This window comes from Bubalus bubalis, chromosome 2 (assembly GCF_019923935.1).
Source record: "Bubalus bubalis isolate 160015118507 breed Murrah chromosome 2, NDDB_SH_1, whole genome shotgun sequence".
NCBI classification, from domain to species: Eukaryota; Metazoa; Chordata; class Mammalia; order Artiodactyla; family Bovidae; genus Bubalus; species Bubalus bubalis.
Genome location: NC_059158.1, coordinates 75,825,564 through 75,851,025, shown reverse-complemented (window position 1 = coordinate 75,851,025; position 25,462 = coordinate 75,825,564). Strand labels below are relative to the sequence as shown.

The following is a 25,462-nucleotide window of genomic DNA, read 5'->3' as shown; positions in this document are numbered from 1 at the left end:
TATTTTCATTATAGGTTATTGCAAGATACTGGCTACAGTTCCCTGTGCTATATAGTTAATTCTGTTGTTTATCTATTGTATGTATAGCAGTTTCCATCTATTAATCCCAAACTCCTAATTTATCCTCCCCCCTCCCTTTCCCCTTTGGTAATCATAAATTTGCTTTCTATGTCTGTGAGTCTTTCTGTTCTATATATAGATTCATTTGTATTACTTTTTAGATTCAACATATAAGTGACACCATATAACATTTGTCTTTGCCTGCCTTACTTCACTTAGTATGAAAATCTCTAGGTCCATCTATGTTGCTGCAAAGGGCATTATTTCATTCTTTTTATGGCTGAGTAATAGTCCATTGTATCAATATATATGTACCACCTCTATCCATTTATCTGTTGATGGGCATTTAGGTTGCCTGCGTGTCTTGGCTATTGTAAATAGTGCTGTGATGCACATAGGGGTATACGTATCTTTTAGAATCAGGGCTTTCATCTTAAAGACACAAGAGGACACCACTGCTCTGTTAACTCTTCAGGGCCTCCATTTGTCCAGTGAGGTGCTCCCTCCCATCCAGCTCAGTGGAAACCTACCTGAGCATCAGTAGCAACCTGCTCGCTAAAGTTGAGGACCCTCAAGTGTTTAATCAGATCAATGCAGAAAGACTCTGTTGCTCCCTTCCTCTGTTTCAGTCAGTCAGGTCAGTTGCTCAGTCGTGTCTGACTGTTTGTGACCCTACGGGCTGTAGCACACCAGGCTTCCCTGTCCGTCACCAACTCCTGGAGCTTGCTCAATCTTGGGTCCATCGAGTCAGTGATGCCATCCAACCATCTCATCCTCTGTCATCCCCTTTTCCTCCTGCCTTCAATCAATGCTTTCCCAGCATCAGGGTCTTTTCCAATGAGTCAATTCTTCGTATCAGGTGGCCAAAGTATTGGAGCTTCAGCATCAGTCCTTCCAATGAATATTCAGGACTGATTTCCTTTAGGATGGACTGGTTGGATCTCCTTGCAGGGCAAGGGACTCTCAAGAGTCTTCTCCAGCACCGCAGTTCAAAAGTATCAGCTCTTCGAGGCTCAGCTGTTTAGGACACTCCACGACCCCCGTGGGGCACACAAAGAAGCAAGTGCCTCAGGGAAACCTTCTCACTAAAGGCTGACTTGGCACACGGTCCTGCAACCACTGCACACAGGGCTTACGTTTTTCTGCTGGAAATGAAATCCCACTCCACCCGGCAACCGGTGCCAGCCAGCTGTGGGTGTCGACTCTGAGTCACTGGCTTGGCCAACCTCCATTTATCAGTGGCTCTCGACAGAAGCATTGCACTTTAACACATCTCCCGTGTCCCTCAGACCAGCTTCCTGGTGTGGGCCCCACCTCCCAGCAGCCTCTCACTGCACCCTCCTTCCCTTTCCCCGGGATTCTTCCCTTTCCCTTGCCCTTACTCTGAGCTGCAAGGAGGCTCTTCAGCATAGCTCATTTTTGGTCACAACTTTCTCTTAATTGCACACCATGTGTTTCAGAGGCCTTCCCTCTACCCAATCAGCATCATCATCCTTAACTCCACAACCATGATTCTCAGTTCCTTTAGCTTCAACACCCTCTCTTCAAACAAAAATTTTGAGGGAAAGTCCAAAATTACCAAACAGAAAAGCCAGAGCTTCACTGATCTCATCATGAGTTGTACTCAAGAAACCTGCCCAGCAATTGATGTTCTCTGAGCCCTGAAGGACCATGAGGTGGGGCAATGGGGGCGGTGGGTGGAGAGACGGGAGAATCCCCTGGATTTGGGGAACTCAGATGATGGCCCTCACGCTACACTGTGCTCTTGCCCTTAGACGGCTTCTCTTCGCTCTTCCCTGTGGTCCGTGTCTCACTCTCCCTTGTTTACCTCCGCTTCATGTCCTGACTCCATCCCTTCGTGCTGCCACCTTCATTCAAGCCCATATCACACTGGTTCTGAAACAGCTGCAGGCCAGCCCCAAGGGGCAGGCATCAGAAATTGTGGGTTTTGGTTGCCACACTGCTGGCATTTGCTGGGCCGTGGCAGGACCTAGGGATGCTGAACACACTCCACTACCTCAGTTCAGTTCAGTTCAGTCACTCAGTCGTGTCCGACTCTTTGCGACCCCATGAACCGCAGCACGCCAGGCCTCCCTGTCCATCACCATCTCCCGGAGTTCACCCAGACTCACGTCCATCGACTCAGTGATACCATCCAGCCATCTCATCCTCTGTCGTCCCCTTCTCCTCCTGCCCCCAATCCCTCCCAGAATCAGAGTCTTTTCCAATGAGTCAACTCTTCGCATGAGGTGGCCAAAGTACTGGAGTTTCAGCTTTAGCATCATTCCTTCCAAAGAAATCCCAGGGCTGATCTCCTTCAGAATGGACTGGTTGGATCTCCTTGCAGTCCAAGGGACTCTCAAGAGTCTTCTCCAACACCACAGTTCAAAAGCATCAGTTCTTCAGTGCTCAGCTTTCTTCCTAGAACCCTACAAAATAAGAAACTGCCCTGAACAGAAAGCCTCTGTTGAGAAACATTATTGTAAACTGAGTTTCTTAAAGGCGAAGGCATAGCTCATTTTATTTCATTCATTTAGTCATTTAACCAATATTTATTGAACATTTATTTTGTCCTAGATACTATGTTAGTTGCAAAGGCTGCAGCATTAAACTAGAGGGTCACACCCCCAGCCTGAAGCTTTCTGTCTAGGGCAAGAGCCAGACATTAACAACTAGTTATGCAAATAATCATTTAATAAGAGCTGCATTGCATGCTACAAAGGAAAATGTAGTATATATCGATAGAACATGATCTGAAGAGGGAAACTGAACTTGATGTGGAAATTAGAAAAGGGCATATCCCAAGCTCTGTGCCTTATGCCAAGCAGGCTATCAGCAAAACTTTGCTGAGTGCTTGAATGAACAAATGAACATAAAGCCCCAGCTCTGATGTCCCTTAGCCCTCAGTTGCTTCATGGGAGACAGAAATGCCATTCAATTCACATTTTTTTTTTTTTTTTTTGAGCATCTGCCAAAGAGGTTTTTTGAAAGTAGTGAAATAGTTCCTGCCTTTGGAGAGTTTGTAATCCAGTGGAATGTGCGTGCTAACAGCATGTTAAGTCACTTCAGTTGTGTCTGATTCTGCAACCCCATGGACTGTAGCCCCCCAGGCTCCTCTATCCATGGGATTCTCCAGACAAGAATACTGGAGTAGGTTGCCATACACTTCTCCAAGGGATCTTCCTGACCTAGGGATGGAACCCATGTTTATTCTGTCTCCAGTATTCGCAGACGGGGCGGGGTGAGGGGCGGGGTTGGGGGGGTGGTCTTTGCCACTAGCGCCACCTGGTGGGGATTCAGTTCAGTTCAGTCGCTCAGTCGTGTCCGACTCTTTGCGACCCCATGAATCGCAGCACGCCAGGCCTCCCTGTCCATCACCATCTCAAACTCACATCCATCAAGTAGGTGATGCCATCCAGCCATCCCATCCTCTGTCGTCCCCTTCTCTTCCTCCCCCGAATCCCTCCCAGCATCAGAGTCTTTTCCAATGAGTCAACTCTTCGCATGAGGTGGCCACAGTACTGGAGTTTCAGCTTTAGCATCCTTCCTTCCAAAGGACACCCAGGGCTGATCTCCTTTAGAATGGACTGGTTGGATCTCCTTGCAGTCTAAGGGACTCTCAAGAGTCTTCTCCAACACCACAGTTCAAAAGCATCAATTCTTCGGCACTCAGCTTTCTTCACAGTCCAACTCTCACATCCATACATGACCTCTGGAAAAACCATAGCCTTGACTAGACGGACCTTTGTTGGCAAAGTAATGTCTCTGCTTTTCAATATGCTATCTAGGTTGGTCATAACTTTTCTTCCAAGGGGTAATTTCATGGCTGCAGTCACCATCTGCAGTGATTTTGGAGCCTAAAAAGATAAAGTCTGACACTGTTTCCACTCTTTCCCCATCTATTTCCCATGAAGTGATGGGACCAGATGCCATGATCTTCATTTTCTGAATGTTGAGCTTTAAGCCAACTTTTTCACTCTCTACTTTCACTTTTATCAAGAGGCTTTTTAGTTCCTCTTCACTTTCTGCCATAAGGGTGGTGTCATCTGCATATCTGAGGTTATTGATATTTCTCCTGGCAATCTTGATTCCAGCTTGTGCTTCTTCCAGCCCAGCGTTTCTCATGATGTACTCTGCATTGAAGTTAAATAAGCAGGGTGACAATATACAGCCTTGACGTACTCCTTTTCCTATTTCAAACCAGTCTGTTGTTCCATGTCCAGTTCTAACTGTTGCTTCCTGACCTGCATACAGGTTTCTCAAGAGGCATGTCAGGATGATCACACCATCGTGATTATCTTGGTCATGAAGATCTTTTTTGTACAGTTGGTGGGGATTAGGCACTCCCAAATTAGATTTGGATGCCACAAACATATTGAGCGTTGGCTGTGTGGAAGGAAGACAGCATGCTAGGGATATTCATGCTAATTGTTTGATTCACCCTTGCAAGAGCCTGAGAGCTGATGTCATGAGTCTCCCTTAGAAAGAGTAGCCTGGATTTCTTTTCCTTCCATACAGCACTAACTCAGAGATCCTTCAGAGAAAGTTACATTACAAAGTTTGGACTTTTCCAGCCCATCTCTGGCTGTAGAGTACAGGTTTCATGAGTATCCCAAGATACATCATCTTGGATGCCCTTAGGATTGTCCCGTCTTTTCAGGCTTTATGAAACTTCAAACATTGGAATTAAACTGCTAGTTCTTCTTGTGACTCAGTACTTTTAGCTTTTATTTCTATGTGAATGACCATCCCTAATAGATGGAAAAGTGAAAAAGAAGGAATCTAATTTTATGAGACAGACTTCCGACTCTACACACACACACACCCCATTTTTTATCAGATAATAACCTTTGAAACTTCTACTGTACTTTAAGTGGAAAGAAAATGAGCTGAGTTCATCAAGAATTACTGGTGTCTCTGCTGTCCTTGCAGAGAACAGCTGAGCCCTTTGCTCCTGGGGACTTGATGGTATATTCACTGGTCCTGGAAATGTTGACTTTTGACTGCCCAAACTGCCAAGTCACTAGGAAATGTGGAGGCATGAGCTGCATTGGTTCCATATTGACCGGGGCAGGACCCCCCAATATTGTAACTCAGCACAGCTGCATTTTATAATAGTCACCACTGCCAGGGAGGTTGCAGAACTCTGATAATTACTGGGAAAGAAATAACACAATATTCTTTGATGAGAAGATTACTTTGAGAATTTGATTGTATAATGAAGATGTTGCTTTGAAAGGTACTTCCTATTGTTCTGAATCTGAGACTCGCTAGCAAAAAAAAAAAAAAGTGTCACTTGTTTTGACAGGCTACTTAGAAAAATTCTCTGTTTATTACATTAACTGCGGCATTTTAACTGTCAAACTATGAAAGAATGTTCTGTAGTTTAAAAAACAGAATAGAGCTTCAGGGGAAATTTTTTGGCACACTCTTGTTGCTATTAGTATTGAAAAAAAAAAACATACATTCTGAATGTGAAATTAGCTTTTTATGTGGTGGCAGGCAGAGTGGCTCACAATGCCCACCCAGCCTCACAGGTGCGGACCTGGGTGGCTTTTGGGGGTAAGTGCTGTACAGCAGTGAGAGTTTGATGGCGCTGTTGTTGCAGCTTCCAGACAGGGCCAACAAACCCAAAATGAGCTTCTGCAGCTTATTGTTTTGATTTTGCTTTGTTTATGAGTCTAAAAACAAGAGGGTACCCTACAGCAAATAGATACAGTAGAGACCCTTACCAGCAGAAACGTACATTCTGGCTGCCTTTGAGCAAGTACTTCGGAGAGGGACTGTGGACAAAGAGATGTGGAGTGAGCAGGTAAACAGAATGTTATAAGCTTGAGGCCGGCTGGACAAAAAGAGGCTTCAAGGAGACAAAGAAGGCTCTTGCCATACAAGGCTCCCAACTTCCTCTACCGAGTAAAGTGAGACCTAGCTCTCCACTGTTTAGAAGCTGTCGATCAGAAAACAGCCTACAGGCAGGAGGGGAATGAAGTGGATGCCATTTCCCGAATCTAATTCTGGTCTGTCTGAAATTTTGAAACTCCCTAAAAGCCTAGAAGCTTGTCAATTGGGCCTGAGCAGAAGGGGGGAAAATGAAATTATATATATGTATATATATTTGAGTTTTATATGTATTTTATAAATTATATGTAAACTTATGTGTAGTCAGTCACTTCAGTCATGTCCAACTCTTTGCGATCCTAGGGACTGTGGCCCGCCAGGCTCCTCTGTCCACGGGATTCTCCAGGCAAGAATACTGGAGTGGGTTGCCATGCCCTCCTCCAGGGGATCTTCCTGACCCAGGGATCAAACCTGTGTCTCTTAAGTCTCCTGCATTGCCAGGCAGATTCTTTACTGCTGAGCCACTAGAGAAGCCCACATAAATTCATATTTGTTGTTGTTGTTCAGTCACTCAGTTGTGTCTGACTCTTTGCAATCCCATTGACTGCAGCACACCAGGCTTCCCTGTCCTTCACCATCTCCTGGAGCTCGCCCAAACCCATGTTCTTTGAGTCAGTGATGCCATATCGTCTTGTCCTCTGTCATCTCCATCTCCTCCTACCTTCAATCTTTCTCAGTATTGGGGTCTTTTCTAATGAGTTGGCTCTTCATATCAGGTGACCAAAGTATTGGAGCTTCAGCTTCAACATCAGTCCTTCCAGTGAATATTCAGGATTTATTTCCTTTATGATTGACTGGTTTGGTCTCCTTGCAGTCCAAGGGACTCTCAAGAGTCTTCTCCAACACCACAGTTCAAAAACATCAGTTCTTTGGCCCTCACCCTTCTTTATGATCCAACTCTCACATCCATACATGACTACTGGGAAAACTGTAGCTTTGTCTATATGGACCTTTGTCTGCAGAGTAATGTCTCTGCTTTATAATATGCCATCTAGGTTTGTCATAACTTTTCTTCCAAAAAACATCAGTTCTTCAGCATTCAGCCTTCTTTATGATCCAACTCTCACATCCATAACATGACTACTGGGAAAACTGTAGCTTTGTCTATATGGACCTTTGTTGGCAGAGTAATGTCTCTGCTTTATAACATGCTGTCTAGCCTTCAGAATGGGAGAAGATAATAGCAAATGAAGCAACTGACAAACAACTAATCTCAAGAATATACAAGCAACTCCTACAGCTCAACTCCAGAATAATAAATGACCCAATCAAAAAATGGGCCAAAGAACTAAATAGACATTTCTCCAAAGAAGACATACAGATGGCTAACAAACACATGAAAAGATGCTCAACATCACTCATTATCAGAGAAATGCAAATCAAAACCACTATGAGGTACCATTTCACACCAGTCAGAATGGCTGCGATCCAAAAGTCTACAAGTAATAAATGCTGGAGAGGGTGTGGAGAAAAGGGAACCCTCTTACACTGTTGGTGGGAATGCAAACTAGTACAGCCACTATGGAGAACAGTGTGGAGAGTCCTTAAAAAACTGGAAATAGAACTGCCTTATGATCCAGCAATCCCACTGCTGGGCATACACACTGAGGAAACCAGAAGGGAAAGAGACACGTGTACCCCAATGTTCATCGCAGCACTGTTTATAATAGCCAGGACATGGAAGCAACCTAGATGTCCATCAGCAGATGAATGGATAAGAAAGCTGTGGTACATATACACAATGGAGTATTACTCAGCCATTAAAAAGAACACATTTGAATCAGTTCTAATGAGGTGGATGAAACTGGAGCCTATTATACAGAGTGAAGTAAGCCAGAAAGAAAAACACCAATACAGTATACTAACGCATATATATGGAATTTAGAAAGATGGTAACAATAACCCTGTGTACGAGACAGCAAAAGAGACACTGATGTATAGAACAGTCTTATGGACTCTGTGAGAGAGGGAGAGGGTGGGAAGATTTGGGAGAATGGCATTGAAACATGTAAAATATCATGTATGAAACGAGTCGCCAGTCCAGGTTCGATGCACGATACTGGATGCTTGGGGCTGGTGCACTGGGACAACCCAGAGGGATGGAATGGGGAGGGATGAGGGAGGAGGGTTCAGGATGGGGAACACATGTATACCTGTGGCGGATTCATTTTGATATTTGGCAAAACTAATGCAATTATGTAAAGTTTAAAAATAAAATAAAATTAAAAAATTAAAAAAAAAATAATAAATAAATAACATGCTGTCTAGGTTTGTCATAGCTTTTCTTCCAAGGAGCAAGCATCTTTTAATTTCATGGCTGCAATCACCAGGAAATATATACAAATATATATATATTTATATAAATTATATATGTATATTTGAATTGCTGGCAGGTTCAGGTCTACCAAATGGTCAGAAACTCATAATCTTAAATTCATTTATTTCATGTGCTTGAGTAATATTTTCTAACATATACTGTGGGACATAAGATTGAAAGGAAACAATTTAAGATAATCAAGTGATACTAGAAAATACCAGAAGGAAGAGTTGTTTAGACAGCCACCACCTGCTGTTCCACACATGTGCTCTAGAGGGCACGTGAGAGGTTGTGTGTTTTCTCTTCATTAGCAGAGCCTGTTTTTAATAGTCTTTACCTGCCCAAGCTATTTTTGGAGGGTGTGATATTTGAAATCCTGATAGTTATAGGAAAATTTGTTTCTTCAGTGGAACCCAGATTAGCAAGCCTAAAACCATTAGTGCTTGGGCTTGTGATTTCTGCTGGGGTATGCCAAGAGAATGTTCAGAGTGAAAAAAAGTCCATCCTTAGATGCAAATCAAATGAAAACAGAAGCATGACTAAAAGAGTTGATCTTGAGGAAATAAAAAAAATTCACTATGGAGTCTTTTACTTCACCACATGATGAACTTTGCCTTTGTTTTTCCTGAAAAGACAGCTGTGCCCTAAGTGTAAGTTTCTGGAATTTACCAGAAGAAATGACTGCATTAAGTGGGCTGTTTCTAGAGTTTAGATTTGCCTTCCCCCTATGAAAGCAGTTTACTCCTTGTTCCTCATATTTATATGCCCAAGAACCAACCTATGGATTGATGCTCTTAGGACCCAGATTTGGGAGAGAAAAAGATGGATAGAGCTGCTGTTTACAGTTTCAGTTCAGTTCAGTTCAGTCGCTCAGTCGTGTCTGACTCTTTGCAACCCCATGAATCGCAGCACGCCAGGCCTCCCTGTCCATCACCAACTCCCAGAGTTCACTCAGACTCACGTCCATTGAGTCAGTGATGCCATCCAGCCATCTCATCCTCTGTCGTCCCCTTCTCCTCCTGCCCCCAATCCCTCCCAGCATCAGAGTCTTTTCCAATGAGGCAACTCTTCGCATGAGGTGGCCAAAGTACTGGAGTTTCAGCCTTAGCATGAGTCCTTCCAAAGTACATCCAGGGCTGATCTCCTTCAGAATGGACTGGTTGGATCTCCTTGCAGTCTAAGGGACTCTCAAGAGTCTTCTCCAACACCACAGTTTACAGTTTAGGCATCATTATTAGATTGCCTCAAGATTGTTATGCCTTTTTAATGTTCAAGTTGATCTGTTCATTGCACAGAAAATTTAGAAAGTACTAAAAAGAGTCAAAGAAGAATAAATAACACCTGCCAATCACATCTTCCAGAGATTATTATCATTAACATTTTGGTATCTATCCCTTGATTATTCTTCAGTTCCTAACTTTTTACAGTTAATAATATAGCATGGCATTCTCCCTTAACCATAAATATTTTTTAAAGGTGGGACTTTTAATAGGTGCATAGTAGTCTATCCTTTGAAAACTCCTTAGTGCGATCAGTTTGTCACCGTTGGGTGTTTAGGTTGATTCTCAAACCCTTTCTTTTTAACCACAGAAGAAAATAAGAAGTGCACTTCTTCCTAGAATGAAGAAAGAATTCCTAGCCTAGCGGGAAGCAGGGGTGTGGGGGGCCAGAAAAATGTCAAGAAAGTTCCAGTAAGGAGCCAAAGGAGTGCCCCCAGAGCAGGCATGTGGGTAAATGTGGCTGGAGTGTTAGGCTGAGGTCAGGTTGAAGGGGGTCTGCTTCTCTGTGTGTCTGTGTATTATTTTATAGCCATTTGGAGCACCGTTGACTAGTTTAAAGGGAGGTGTGGCATGGCCAGCTTTGCAGTAGGTAGGTTTCTCTGCTATCTGTAGAGAATGGATTGGAGGGCCCGACACTAAAGATAGAATGCCGGATACTGAGTTTTTTGAGAGGAGAATTAATAGTATTTTGAGAATTTAATGACAGCTTTTGAGATACATGTGTTTGACCTAAGAGTCTGCTAAATAAAGTGAAAGTTACACTAAGCACAAAAGTCCTGGATTCTGGTCTTAGCAAGTTACCAGTAAGTCCCCAAACATCTTCAGATTACAAGTCTCTTGAACTATAACATGAGTTTAATACCCGCTTACTCTCATCCCCTGGAGAAGGAAATGGCAACCCACTCCAGTATTCTTGCCTGGAGAATCCCATGGACAGAGGAGCCTGGCAGACTACAGTTTGTGGGATCATAAGAGTTGGACACGACTTAGCGCTATCTTCGGAGAAGGCAATGGCACCCCATTCCAGTACTCCTGCCTGGAAAATCCCATGGATGGAGGAGCCTAGAAGGCTGCAGTCCATGGGGTCGCTAAGAGTCAGACACGACTGAGCGACTTCACTTTCACTTTTCACTTTCATGCATTGGAGAAGGAAATGGCAACCCACTCCAGTGTTCTTGCCTGGAGAATCCCAGGGACGGGGGAGCCTGGTGGGCTGCTGTCTATGGGGTCACACAGAGTCGGACACGACTGAAGTGACTTAGCAGCAGCAGCAGCAGCGCTATCTTTCTTACTCTCTCCCAGTTTCACAAGGGATTGTAAACAGAAAAACAAATACAATAGTATTTAATTACAGCCAATGTTTATTGAGCACACATGTGCTAGGCACTGTGCTCAACAATTGTCTAATTCTATTCTTTCAACAGATCTTTGAGGTAGTTATTAATATTATCCCCATCTTATGAATAAGGAAAATGAGGCTTATGTTAAATCACTTGTTGTTTATCCTGAAAGAGGGGGACTCAGGATTTGGTCCAGGTCTTTCTGACTCGAGCCTGTGTTCTGTTCTGCGGTCTACCTCCTGTCCCAGGCCAAAAAGGCTTCAGAACGGCCTCTTGGCTTTGTTCTTTGAGCATTGTTGAGGAAACATGTCATGGAAATGTGATTTTAAAATAGTTACTACAGACTAGTCTCAGTTCATTAAATGATGACTATATTGACCTATGCTGTGCTGTGCTCAGTTGCTCAGCCCAATTCTTTGTGAACCCATGGACTGTAATCTACCAGGCTCCTCTGTCCATGGGTTTCTCCAGGCCAGAATACTGGAGTGGGTTGCCACGCCCTCCTCCAGGGAATCTTCCCAACCCAGGGATCGAACCCAGGTCTCTTGCACTGCAGGCGGATTCTTTACCATCTAAGCCACCAGGGAAGCCCATATAGACCTGAATGAAGTTCAAATATATCATCTACTGTAGAAAAAATTCATATAGACACACAAGTCAGGATCACAGACAAAATGTAGTAATTAAATATGCTTTGCAGTATACCTTTTATATATAGTGACCTCATTTACATCCCCTCTTTGAACCTCAGACTAACTGTGTGAACAGAATAGTGCTAATGTTATTACCCACAATTTACAGATGGAGAAACTGAGCTTAGTGGATTCTGAGTGCCTTCTTCATCACGCAGTAGTATATGTAGCTGAACCAGGGACAGAGCCCAGGTCTGCTTACTCCAAATCCAATTTCATTCTTTTTTTTTCATGAATAATAATATTTCATCTCTAACAGATAGCCTCAAGTTCTTCTCTGGTGGATTTACTGAACAAGCAGTGGAATGCAAAGAAATATCTTTCTGTCCCTGATTCATGAAGAATTAATTTTTATAAAGGAAAAATAATGCACCCACATAGCATCTCCTCAAAAAATGTTTGCCTTTTCTATCTGATGTATATGTCTCATACACAAATGCAAGTAGCTATAACTATCTGCTTCCATCCAAATTTGTTTTTCTCAACTTGCTGTTTAGGTATTTTAAAGGAAAACATTTGTGCCTGTAACTTTGAAAAGGTTTAATGGTACACTTCTATTGTGCTCTGATAGTAAACACTTTTGCTGCGAGAATTTCTGGCATATTTAGCTTCTGAACTTGAAAAACCTCAAATCACAATGTCCCCAAACACTTAGGCCTCAGAGGCACTGAATTATGGAATCTTTACCCCATGTCCTGATGGGGATGACCTCATTTCTCCCAAATATTCTCGAGGCTTTTACCCTTAATAGCAATTCTAAACTGCATTCATTTCTGACTTCACAAAGAAGGGAAGAATCCCCATGTACACAGGGTTTGCAGTCAGAACTAGACAATGTCTAATTGTATCTGATAAGCTTAAAAGGGAAAAACAAGATGGCAGAGGAGCAGGTGGATGTGGAGTACGTCTCTTTCCATGGATATGTCAGGAATACACCTTCAGATACAGAAATGCTTGCAGAACTCCAGCTGAGAACAGACCAGAGTACCTGACCACTGGAAAAGAATATATAGAACCACGCAAAACTCGAGATCAAGCCCTGAGCCTTTGGAGTGGGAGCACTGACTCCAAGACCCTAGACTACCAGAGAACTAACACTAGGGAGTATCAAATAGTAAGAACTTCCATGAAGGAAACCACTTGAATACAAGACCAGGCATCACCCAACCACCAGAAGCACTCTGTGCAGGATGCCTCATCCAAACAACAAACAACACAGAAATACAAACTCAGTCATCAGCAGACAGGATGATCACCTCACTTAGTCCTGCCCATCAGAGGGGGAAAAAAAACTCAGCACAAATCTCACCCTATATGAAACTTACACAAACCACTGGACCAAACTTAGGAGGGCAGAAACCAAAAGGAAGAAAGAATTCAGCCTTGAAACCTGGGAAGAGGAAACCTCAAACACAATAAGTTTAAAAAAAAAATAATGAAAAGGCAGAGAAATACTGCACAAATGAAGGCACAGACTAGAAACACAGAAGTCCAAATAAATGAAGAAGAAATAGGCAAACTACCTGAAAAAGAATTCAGAATAATGATAGTAAAGATGATCAAAACCTTGAAAACAGAATGGAGAAAATGTATCTGATAAGCTTAAAATGTCCTTTTCTGGGTTGAGGGTAAGGTGAGAGGGTTGTGGTGTGGCAGGGAAATGAGCCGACAGAGTCGGGGAGGATGCCTTAAATGGCCCATCACCAGGCTCTGGGAATGTCTCAAATACTTAAGAGCTAACTCTTAAGAAGCAAGTGTCCTGGGAGGTGAAGAAAATAAGCAAACACATTGTGCTGGTTTGTTAGACAAGGGGGTGGGAAACCACACCAAACTTGCCTTTAAGGGAAGTGGAAGAGTTGAATCTAAAAAAATCTTTTAAGAGCACTGGAAAGTGACCCATGCTTGAGAAATGACTTGAAAGCAGGAGAATCAGGTGGACTGAGGTGGAGTGCTACCACCAAAATAAAGCATTCCAGCCCCAAGAAAAATATAGTAAAGCATTTCCTTTATTTTGGTGCTTGACCAGGTCTTACATATTTATAACACTGACTTTTCTGGGTATTTTTCCCATGCACCAGGGAATAGGTCTACTGGGTGACAAGTCTAGAAGAACTGGGTTATTTGTCTTTCACCTGCCCAGGTTACCACTGGCCATGCCAGCGTGCCTGCTTGGTGCCTGGGCGAATCCCTCATTTTATCCACGTTCCAATAACCAAAGAGCTGTGTCTCTGACCTTGATAAATTCCTTGATAAAACAGTATTTACCAGCAGCTTCCAATATCACCTGAGCCCTTCCATCCTTTAATGTAGAAAATGCCTCTCCCTCCATCCCCGTTTATTATCTTGTCTGTAACTAGACATTGCCGCCAGAATGCGTCCCCTGCAGAAACTAGGCCTTTCCCCAGCAGGATCCTACAAATCCCCATCAATGTGGCACCATGCAGGTTTGTAAAGAAGCAGGGATGCCTAATGCCTCTCCCTGTGACATCTGGAGAAGGACAAGTAAAGACCAGGTACATTCACGTGCTGCCACTCAGAGCAGCCAGAGAGCCGATTCACTTCCCTGGCCTCGCAGGTCCTCTGTGAAGGTAACATGTGAGGTCCCTCCTCCTGCTCAATCGGGGCACAGTGTTCCCTTGGCTCTTGAAAGCCAGATTGCCTTCAGCCCTGGGGACCCTTTCATGACTCTTTGAACAGGCTGGGAGCTGATTTGTGGGATCCCTTTTCCATTTTTCTTTCCTGTCTGCCCCTACAAAGACCAAAGCATGAGAGGTACTCAATGCCACTGTCTGCCACAAGAAACCTGCTTGTAAAACGCGACTTTGTTCAGTGGTGATGGTGGGGAAGTAGGTGGCGCACACGGAGGGGAGAAGCTTCGTCTGAGGCCAGAGCAGAGAGGTCTTTTCTGAGACACCAGATGGCACAGCAGCTCTGAGCCGGCATCCCGGCCAAGGCTCGGCCTGTTCTGTTGCTGCAGCCACAAGCTCTAGGGCCGCTGGGCTGGGGGAGGGGCTCCCATCTGACTCCCACTCATGGACACAGGATGCTCACACCGACCTTGGCTCCATCTGGCCTCCTCCCCGGGACCTCCCTCAACCTTCAACCCTAACAACATGTTGAAGGAAACCCCTCACGGCACACCTCCAATGAATGCTTTTGTTGCTTTGTCAGCTGTAAAGGTATTCATTTTCTAAAACCAGTCTCTGCTCACCTTGCCGTCCTGACTTCTCTCACCTCGTTAAAACATGTGCTGTAAACAGGACCAAAAGGACGGTTGCTGTCTGGGTGGATCACCCAGCGACAGTGGCCTGCCCTGTGGTGACACTGACCACTGTTGACCACAGGCTTGTTGTTGTTGTTCTTTTTTTCCCCCCTTTCATTCAGAATGGTCTTTAGGGCTCAGAGACTAAACTATTTCTAGGCTTTGTTCCATTTGGTTTCACATGGCTGTCATGGGTTTCTCTGGGGCATCCAGCAAGCCCCATGGAAGTCTTTATTTCTTGGTTTTGTTACTGATGAATGGAGGACCAGGGGTAGAATGAGTTCCACGTGGGTCTCTGCAGATTGGCCAACAGCACCCCAACCCCTGAAGGCAGCGGGGGCTGTGCTTCGGGACAGCCTTGCTTTCTATGAGAGGCACATGGGGAGCAGGCAGGCTGAACCCCTCCCTCCCATCCTCCCACCAGCTGCCAAACTCAGGAGGCTCTCCCAGGAATGGAGCCCTTCCCAGGAAGTCCCTCCTGGGAGAGCTCCTACTTCTCCCTCTCCTCTGTGTCTGGCAGGAGGGCCCAGGGCTCCGCTTCCTTCTCAGGCCCTTCCTGGACATTTGTCTTGGCAGGTCTCAAGTTGGAGCCTGGGCAGCCTGCTGCTCGCAAGCCCCTGCCCTGCACGGGGCAGTGATGCGATGAACCCCTGGGACCTTCTCCTGCCCTTGTCTTATCAGCAACACTGTCTTCCTCCTGTGTGGGTTTCCTTCTGTGAGTGCAGAGCTGTGTCTGCCTCCAGGCCTCTCTCAGCCATTCTGTCCCCATCTGCTTCCCATCACCCAAGAATTCCCGAAACACTCCGATCTTGCTGATAGCACTATTTTATGGTTTGTCACGGTGGTGTGACTTATTTTCAGTGCTGTTTTGGATTTTAAAACATCTTTCCTGTTATATGTTTAGCATGGCAGACAAAATTCTGACCAAAACAAGGATCCAGTCCAACAGGTGCTGCTTGGTTTTTGACGGTCATCTCTGTTTAGGCCCCCATTGAACTTGTCTTAGACGGGGTAGCTTTAGCTGATAATTTCTTAAAACTGGATGAGTACATTGGTGGGAATGCAAACTAGTACAGCCACTATGGAGAACAGTGTGGAGATTCCTTAAAAAACTGGAAATAGAACTGCCTTATGACCCAGCAATCCCACTGCTGGGCATACACACTGAGGAAACCAGAAGGGAAAGAGACACATGTACCCCAATGTTCATCGCAGCACTGTTTATAATAGCCAGGACATGGAAGCAACCTAGATGTCCATCAGCAGATGAATGGATAAGAAAGCTGTGGTACATATACACAATGGAGTATTACTCAGCCATTAAAAAGAATACATTTGAATCAGTTCTAATGAGGTGGATGAAACTGGAGCCTATTATACAGAGTGACGTAAGCCAGAAAGAAAAACACCAATACAGTATACTAATGCATATATATGGAATTTAGAAAGATGGTAACACTAACCCTGTGTACGAGACAGCAAAAGAGACACAGATGTATAGAACAGTCTTTTGGACTCAGTGGGAGAGGGAGAGGGTGGGATGATTTGGGAGAATGGCATTGAAACATGTATAATATCATATATGAAACGAGTCGCCAGTCCAAGTTCGATGCACGATACTGGATGCTTGGGGCTGGTACACTGGGATGACCCAGAGGGATGGTATGGGGAGGGAGGAGGGAGGAGGGTTCAGGATGGGGAACACATGTATACCTGTGGCAGATTCATTTTGATATTTGGCAAAACCAATACAATATTGTAAAGTTAAAAAATAAAATTAAATTAAAAAAAAACTGGATGAGTAAATTTATAATCCTACCAAAAAAATTTTAAAAATTTCTATCTTTGAATGGGATTTGGAGTAAGAGGTCAGGTCCAACATTTTCATCCTGTCTCCTCCCTCCATTAATAATTAACTGCTTACCATGTCACATATGTGTACTATAATCAAAGAGAATGGAGTCATGGGCATCTTGTCTTACTGGGCCTTCAATGGGGAGGATAACAGAGCATAAGGCCTTCAGGATACAGAACAAGAACTGGTCCTTGGTACTGCTGCCACCTCCCCAGGGCAAACCCTGAGTTCAGCAGAAATCGCGAGAACCTGTGCATTCATCCAATGAGACGTATTAAACACCTCCCACTTTATCATGTCATCCTGCATGGGCACCATATTTCCAGTGTATCAGTGCTTTGTGTATATTAGCTCATTTGATCTTTACAACAATCCTATTTATTATCCCTATTTTTACAGATGTAGGAACCAAGCATTAGACCAATTGGGTACCTAGGAAGTTCCTATTTTAGATCTCAAATCCTGTTTCTGATATTAACACAGTGCCCTTTGCACTACCAGATGCTGCTTCTCTTGAGAAGAGCAGTGTAGAGTCATGGATTTCTAAGCAAATAACATTCTGCGTAGTATGTTTCATTTGCGACAGCAGTTTGACCATGTGCCTTGGAAGAATAAATTTTGGAGAACCAGCTTTTCCTCAGAGAGGGGACATCTGAGCTGGGCTTGTAGCAGAAAACACAGATCCCAGGCAAAGAGAAGAATATGTGAAGAGTCTTAGAGGTGTGAAAGAACACTGCATGTTTTAGAACTGGAGACATGTCCGATTATGCCTCAAGCACAGAGCACATTAGCCAGGAGGAAAGGTGTGAAGAGAGGAGAGATGAGTCTAGAAAGGTCCACTGGGACCAGCTTTAAAAGTTTTGTGTGATGATGAGGGAGCACTTCTGGACAGACTGAGTTTGTGGGTTGTCTGGGAATTGATGGTCAGGAAGCTATTGGAGCTCAAGAAAGAAATCTGGAGATTAAAATTTAGGTCTCGGCATCACATAGATGAAAGCTGGGGACTTTTCCCAGGGAGTCAAGGTAGAAGGAAGTGAGAACAGAGCTGATGACAGCCTTGGGGCACAGCACAATTCATGAGGTGAACAGAGAAACAACAGACCATGAAAGACATGAGGAGAGATGCCTGGCAGACAGGAAGAGAGCCAGCAGGGCACATTGTTCATCATCATATTTTAACTCTTGGATGAAATTCAGTGATTTTTTAACATAATGGGATTTGTAAATCTTAAAGGCAGCACTTAATTTTTTAATCTGTAAGACTTGATCAGTGTGGATTTCATGTTGATACTATGTGAACCCTCTTCCTAAACTTGTAGACATCTGCTCCCCAAATTTCAACTCTGAATCTAAATTCAGATGTAGATTTTAGAGATACATTCTGACCTTTCTTTTCCCAGATAGGTTTTTCTTCTCCCTCCATAATAGCCCCCCACTCCCGCCCCCCATGGAGGTGAGAATGAGACTTGGTGACTGTTTTCTCCTTTAGCCAAGCTTCTAGGAGGGTCCATGCTATTTGCAGCTGATGTCAAGAAGCAGGAACAGCAGGGCTGCTCCTCATGCTGAAGAGCCATAATCCTATTACGCCCACCTTGAGGCTTTCATGTTAGCTGCCTCTACAGCAGTAGATGAACTGAGGTGACTCAATTGACTTTTAAATCTCCAAGGGTCCCAGTTTCAAAATCCCCATGTCTAAGTCAAGTAGTAGATTAGGCCCCTTACTAAGAAGGCCTGGCTCCTTCAGAATCCCTGTGGCCGTAGTTTTTCCTTCGGTGTCTATGGGTCCCATACTTTCTGCGTTCCACATGTGTCCTTAAGTGATAATCCTTGGCAGGAGGTGAACTTGGCTGGCATCTCCCTGGTTCATGGAATTAGTACCTGTCTTTGTACAGGCAGGATTAGTAAATATAGAAACAGTCCTCTTTGTTTCTGTAAGAGAAGGCTATCATATTCTTTGGTTCATGTTAAAGCTGTCCTTGAGAAGGTAATGCCCAAGGTATACAAAGAGTTTTCTTCCAATTAGCCTCCTTTTGATCTGCAATATGGTTACAAATTATCTAACGCAACTATTTTAGAATATTTATAATTCAGTTTCAATAGCTCAAAGTACTTATCTAACAATTGACTAAGTTCTAAATATAATTTGTTGAACCAAATGTCATACTTTATTTTTTAGTTCATTTTTCTTATGCAAGGGCTTGAGTTTTGGATATCACGCTGCTGCTTTTTTTTCACTTACACAAGTGAATATGCAGATACCTTCCTATTTGCTGCTTCCTTTAGCTCTCACATTACTCTCACAAAGACATTGTCCCCAGTTTACAGAAGAAACTGAGTCTCTGACGTCACGTGACTGGTCAGGGGTTGCACGAGGGTTAAAACCTGATCTTCAGACTCTAAATTCAGTGCTCTCAAAGACAGAAATATAGATCAATGGAACAAAATAGAAAGCCCAGAGATAAATCCACGCACATATGGACACCTTATCTTTGACAAAGGAGGCAAGAACATACAATGGATTAAAGACAATATCTTTAACAAGTGGTGCTGGGAAAACTGGTCAACCACTTGTAAAAGAATGAAACTAGAACACTTTCTAACACCATACACAAAAATAAACTCAAAATGGATTAAAGATCTCAACGTAAGACCAGAAACTATAAAACTCCTGGAGGAGAACATAGGCAAAACACTCTCCAACATACATCACAGCAGGATCCTCTATGACCCACCTCCCACAATATTGGAAATAAAAGCAAAACTAAACAAATGGGACCTAATTAAACTTAAAAGCTTCTGCACAACAAAGGAAACTATTAGCAAGGTGAAAAGGCAGCCTTCAGAATGGGAGAAAATAATAGCAAATGAAGCAACTGACAAACAACTAATCTCAAAAATATACAAGCAACTCCTACAGCTCAACTCCTGAAAAATAAATGACCCAATCAAAAAATGGGCCAAAGAACTAAATAGACATTTCTCCAAAGAAGACATACAGATGGCTAACAAACACATGAAAAGATGCTCAACATCACTCATTATCAGAGAAGTGCAGATCAAAACCACTATGAGGTACCATTTCACGCCAGTCAGAATGGCTGCGATCCAAAAGTCTACAAGCAATAAATGCTGGAGAGGGTGTGGAGAAAAGGGAACCCCCTTACACTGTTGGTGGGAATGCAAACTAGTACAGCCACTATGGAGAACAGTGTGGAGATTCCTTAAAAAACTGGAAATAGAACTGCCTTATGACCCAGCAATCCCACTGCTGGGCATACACACTGAGGAAACCAGAAGGGAAAGAGACACATGTACCCCAATGTTCATCGCAGCACTGTTTCTAATAGCCAGGACATGGAAGCAACCTAGATGTCCATCAGCAGATGAATGGATAAGAAAGCTGTGGTACGTATACACAATGGAATATTACTCAGCCATTAAAAAGAATACATTTGAATCAGTTCTAATGAGGTGGATGAAACTGGAACCTGTTATACAGAGTGAAATAAGCCAGAAAGAAAAACACCAATACAGTATACTAATGCATATATATGGAATTTAGAAAGATGGTAACAATAACCCTGTGTACGAGACAGCAAAAGAGACACTGATGTATAGATCAGTCTTATGGACTCTGTGGGAGAGGGAGAGGGTGGGGAGATTTGGGAGAATGGCATTGAAACATGTATAATATCATATATGAAACGAGTTGCCAGTCCAGGTTCGATGCACGATACTGGATGCTTGGGGCTGGTGTGCTGGGACGACCCAGAGGGAGGGTATGGGGAGGGAGGAGGGTTCAGGATGGACAGCACGGGTATACCTGTGGCGGATTCATTTCAATGTTTGACAAAACTAATACAATATTGTAAAGTTTAAAAATAAAATAAATAAATAAATAAAAATTTAAAAAAATAAATAAATTCAGTGCTCTGCTCAGTACAGCAGCAAGACTTTCTGAATTTACTTGATCAAGGAAAGATTTACTCTTTTTTTTTTTTAATTGCCATGCCACACAGCTTGTAGATCTTAGTTACCTGACCTGGAACTAAGCCCAGGCCACGTCAGTGAAAGGAAAGCATGGAGTCCCAACCACTGGACTACCAGGGAATTCCCAAAGAACATTCTTTATAGTACAGTGTAAGGATGGAACACCACTGGTAGCTCAATGAGGTTTAAAAGTTTTGTATATTGTAACATTGAATAAGACCATAGGTTACTGAAATTTTAGGACAGTGTATAACACAGGTGATGATTATGTAATAAGTAACACTCATGACTACAATAGTCAGCTGAGAGTAAATGCCACCTGACCACCAATGTGGAGAGTGACTTCCTGGAGCTCTCAGAATTAATAACACATTTGTTTGGTTGTTTTTTTAGTTTCAAAAACATTAGGGTTCCTTATATTGCAGAGAGCAATAGAAGATCCAAATTACTGACCAATCATCCCTTTTCCCATTGATGTAAAATTAAACATGAGTCATGATTTCAGACAAAGATCCGTCTAGTCAAGGCTATGGTTTTTCCTGTGGTCATGTATGGATGTGAGAGTTGGACTATGAAGAAAGCTGAGCGCCAAGGAATTGATGCTTTTAAACTGTGGTGTTGGAGAAGACTCTTGCAAGTCCCTTGGACTGCAAGGAGATCCAACCAGTTCATCCTAAAGGAGATCAGTCCTGGGTGTTCATTGGAAGGTCTGATGTTGAAGCTGAAACTCCAATACTTTGGCCACCTGATGTGAAGAGCTGACTCATTTGAAAAGACTCTGAAGCTGGGAAAGATTGAGGGCAGGAGGAGGAGGGGACGACAGAGGATGAGATGGTTGGATGGCATCACTGACTCAATGGACATGGGTTTGGGTGAACTCCAGGAGTTGGTGATGGACAGGGAGGCCTGGCGTGCTGCAGTTCATGGGATCGCAAAGAGTCAGACACGACGGAGCGACTGAAATGAACTGATTTCAGAATAACTACTGACATGAAAGATGATCAGAAATCCTCTCAGTCCTCCCATGCCAAGATGTCCATAATGTGTCCAAACCTCATTCTTAAAGGCAAGGTATATGATAGTAGTTTTAGAATAAATTATAGGAAAAAAAAACTGTGCCTAGTATACTGATTAGCACCTCATGGAAGAGTGGTAGACCATGGTACAGAGTTTGGGGAATGTGATGTATTCTTCCCTACTTTCCCTTTCTTAATAATTCCACACACTCCTATTTGCCTTCTGCTCATCTCATGTCCTCATGTCCAGAGGGAGGTGAGAAAACATTGTTTATATAAATCCTTTAAGTCCTGTGATAGAAGCATATTACACAACCCAGAACAATAAGAATAGCAGCATTATTCTTCTAAGCTAAGATACCACATAAGATCCTAAGAAATTTGTGTCAGCCATCAAGTTGATTGAACGAGCAGTTCCTGGTGATGTTAAAAGATAAGTTTGTTGATCTTGATTAAGGTAGTAATGAAAGGTAATTTTGCAGAATCATCATCCACAAAGTAAGAGATCTAAGTTAGCCAACTACGATGTGAGCAGAGATATTCCTCCCTCTGAGGTTGGGAGGGAAGGGGATTAGGTGCAGTTTTGATTTCTTCCGTGTCCTTCCATCAAGGAACAGGTTCATGTCAAAATTCCCTTTAGGAATTATCATAGCATCATCTCTCCTCCTGCCAGGGTCTTTTTATCAGGATTTCTCCTAAGAACTCCCTGAACATGTTTTACTGACCCCTGAAGCCCCTTCTGTATTTCAAACTCTAGTAATGACTTTTAGCTCATTATTTCCTTGTTACTTTTTTCTTTGTAGACCTGGACAGAGGACCATGGATGACTTAGAAATTATCTATGAAGAACTCCTTCACATTAAAGCCTTATCCCATCTTTCTACCACAGTAAGTTGTCTCTTAGCTGAACATGGTTGGGGACACTTTGAATTAAATGCATGGTTAGGACTGGGGGAGAGGACTATAGTCTGAGGGAGGAACAGGATGCCTAAATTCTACCTCATAAATCACCCCTTCTCACTCTCCTGAGATGCTAAGGAAGTTATACCTACATACAATCACCAAAGAAGGATCAAGTATTACCATGTTATTAGGAGTTGCCCTAAACATTAGAGCAGCCTGATGTGGGTGGAATTGGAGCATATACTTCAAACTTCCTGAGCCTTGGAACCTGCCATAATTCAGCACAGAGCCAGGCCTTAAGATAGGTTTTCAGTCCCTTCCATGAAATAAAGAGCCATATGGGGCAGCAGCGAGAGAAATCAAGATGACCTGGCCTGGCCCAGGGGGCCAGCTCCACCCAGATTTGCTGCCAAATTGAGAAAAGAAGCAGAAGGTGCCAAAGCGCATTGGTTCAGATATTTTAGGGCATAAGAGCAACACTTGCTGGTGGAAAATGGCCCGATGCCTGCATCTGACTCTGAACGTTTACATGATTAGGATATTATAGAAAAGCAGTGGACAGAAATGCCTCCTGCCATAGGAGGAACACAGAAACATGAGTTCCAGGCAATGTACGTCTCCTATATGGTAATAATTAATAATAATGAGGAGGATGATAATAAAAAGAAGTTGTTTCAACATCCACAGATTATATGCCATGTTTGCAAATGACATGCCAGGCTCCTCAGCGGTGTCTGCCTGCCTCGCTGGTCTTTCATTCCCAGCTTACGAGGTGATACCATGCTGTGAGGGTCACTCGGTGGCAGCATCTGCAGTCCCCGCTGTGGGCTGTAAAACCCGGGTCTCTGCTGAGAGCACTGAGGCATTCGCCACAACCCCAAGGGGAGTGCTGCAGACATTCCCCTTTAACCCAGCCAGGGCTGCCTTCACATGCTCCCCCTGCCTGCATTCCTCGGGAAGCTTGCTCACCTACATGGAGTATCCAAGGGTCTGGTCCAGCCCACCCTCCCACCACCACCCTGTCACCATCACTCCCTCCGTGGTGGGATACGTCCAGCATCCAGGGGCCTCACCCAGGGAGCTCCCGCATCTGTAGGGGAAGCAGCGGGGGCCCCGCAAGCTCATGCTGGAGAGGGGAGTGCAGGACACCCCTGTGCCCTACCTGCTGTCTGGGTCTCCACCCTGCATGTGTTCTGACTTCTGCCGCCTTGGAAGAACCATGGGTAGTAGAGAGGAGGGGGAGGCTTCTACCTCAAACTCCAGGTCCCCAGGCACTGTGGAAGTTCTCAGGTTATTTGGTTCTTAGGGAGACAGAGCCATAATTTGGAATTTAAAAAGAAACAGCTATCAAAATCTCCACACAGGGACTTCCCTCTTGGTGTCTAAGACTCCTTGCTCCCAACGCAGGGGGCATGCGTTCGACTCCTGGTCAGGCAACTAAATCTCATAGGCCACAACTGAAGATGCCATGTGCCACAACTAAGACCCAGCAGAGCCAGATAAATAAATAAATATTTTTTAACAAATCTCTTCCCACATTTAAGCTTAATCATTCAACTTCAAGACACTGAGTTTTCCAACATGTTTGCACTTATGCATGATGTGTGATGCAAGGAAGAACCTCCAGGAGCAAGAGTTATATGATACTGTGGATACTCACACCCTCTCACCAAGACAAAGATAGGCAGAGAAGCTGCCTAGGTCTCATGCACGTGCGACCATGTTGTAAACAGTCTCTGGGAAGCTGAGCTTGTATGAATGAGCATATAAAATAGCTTTTGTAAAAGTGTCAAGAATCTAGTGGCACAAGACACAGAAGCAGCCAAACTGTTCATCGACAAGTGTATGACTAAAGAAGATGTGGTATACATATGGGATGGAATACTGCTCAGCCACAAAAAAGAACAAAATCTTGCCATTTGCAGCAACATGGATGAACCTAGAGATTATCATGCCAAGTGAAGTAAGTCAGACAGAGAAAGGCAAATGTATCATATGTTACTTATATGTGAAACCTAAAAGAAGTGATACAGAGGAACTCACTTATAAAGCAGGCACACAGATGTAGGAAATAAACTTATGGTTACAAATGGGGAAGGGAAGGAGGGATATGTTTGGAATTTGAGATTAACAGATACAGTCGTGTCCGACTCTTTGCGACCCCATGGACTGTGCCCTATCAGGCTCCTCCATCCATGGGATTTTCCAGGCAAGAGTGCTGGAGTGGATTGCCACTTCTCCCGGGGATCTTCCCAACCCAGGAATCAAACCCAGGTCTCCTGCATTGCAGGCAGACGCTTTACTGTCTGAGCCACCAGGGAAGCCCAACAGATGCAACTACTACCTATAAAATAGATAAATAACAAGGTCCTACTGTATAGAATGGGGAATTGTATTCAATATTTTATAATAAAATGGAAAATCAGAGGAAGAATAGATATGTGTATAACTGAATCACTTTGCTGAAATATTGTAAATCAACTATACTTCAGTTAAAAAAAAAAATCTCGTGGCCCACGTAGTGGAAGTGGTTCTAGGTGGGAGGAGCAGCCAGGCAGAGTGGGAGGCGGCTGGGTGGAAGTCAGCACTGTTCAGAAAGAGAGCAAGTCCCTTCCCCACACCCCTAAATCTGGCTTTTCCCTGCACTCTTTCTCTTTTTCTTCTAGGTGAAACGGGAGTTGGCAGCGGTTCTCATTTTTGAGTCTCATGCCAAAGGAGGGACTGTGTGTAAGTGAAGGCTGTAATGGTGTGCGGCGCCTGGCTTGCCCCCTCCCGAGCATGTGCCCCTGCAGCCTGACTGTAAATGCTCCCCTTTCTTAGGCCTGAGACAGACTTGTCAGGATGTCACG

The 25,462-nt window shown here is 43.8% G+C and overlaps 1 protein-coding gene across 8 annotated transcripts in view; it reads left to right on the top strand.

Annotated features, from left to right (window-relative positions):
• The window catches only part of RAPGEF4 (Rap guanine nucleotide exchange factor 4), a 334,349-nt gene that overhangs the window by 239,924 nt on the left and 68,963 nt on the right, over positions 1 to 25,462 (top strand). For all 8 annotated transcript variants that reach the window (XM_025274782.3, XM_025274777.3, XM_044933735.2 and 5 more), the window contains 2 exons: positions 22,514 to 22,598; positions 25,280 to 25,340. In XM_025274782.3, coding sequence (XP_025130567.2) covers positions 22,514 to 22,598; positions 25,280 to 25,340 — 146 coding nt within the window. The remainder of the gene's footprint in view (positions 1 to 22,513; positions 22,599 to 25,279; positions 25,341 to 25,462) is intronic.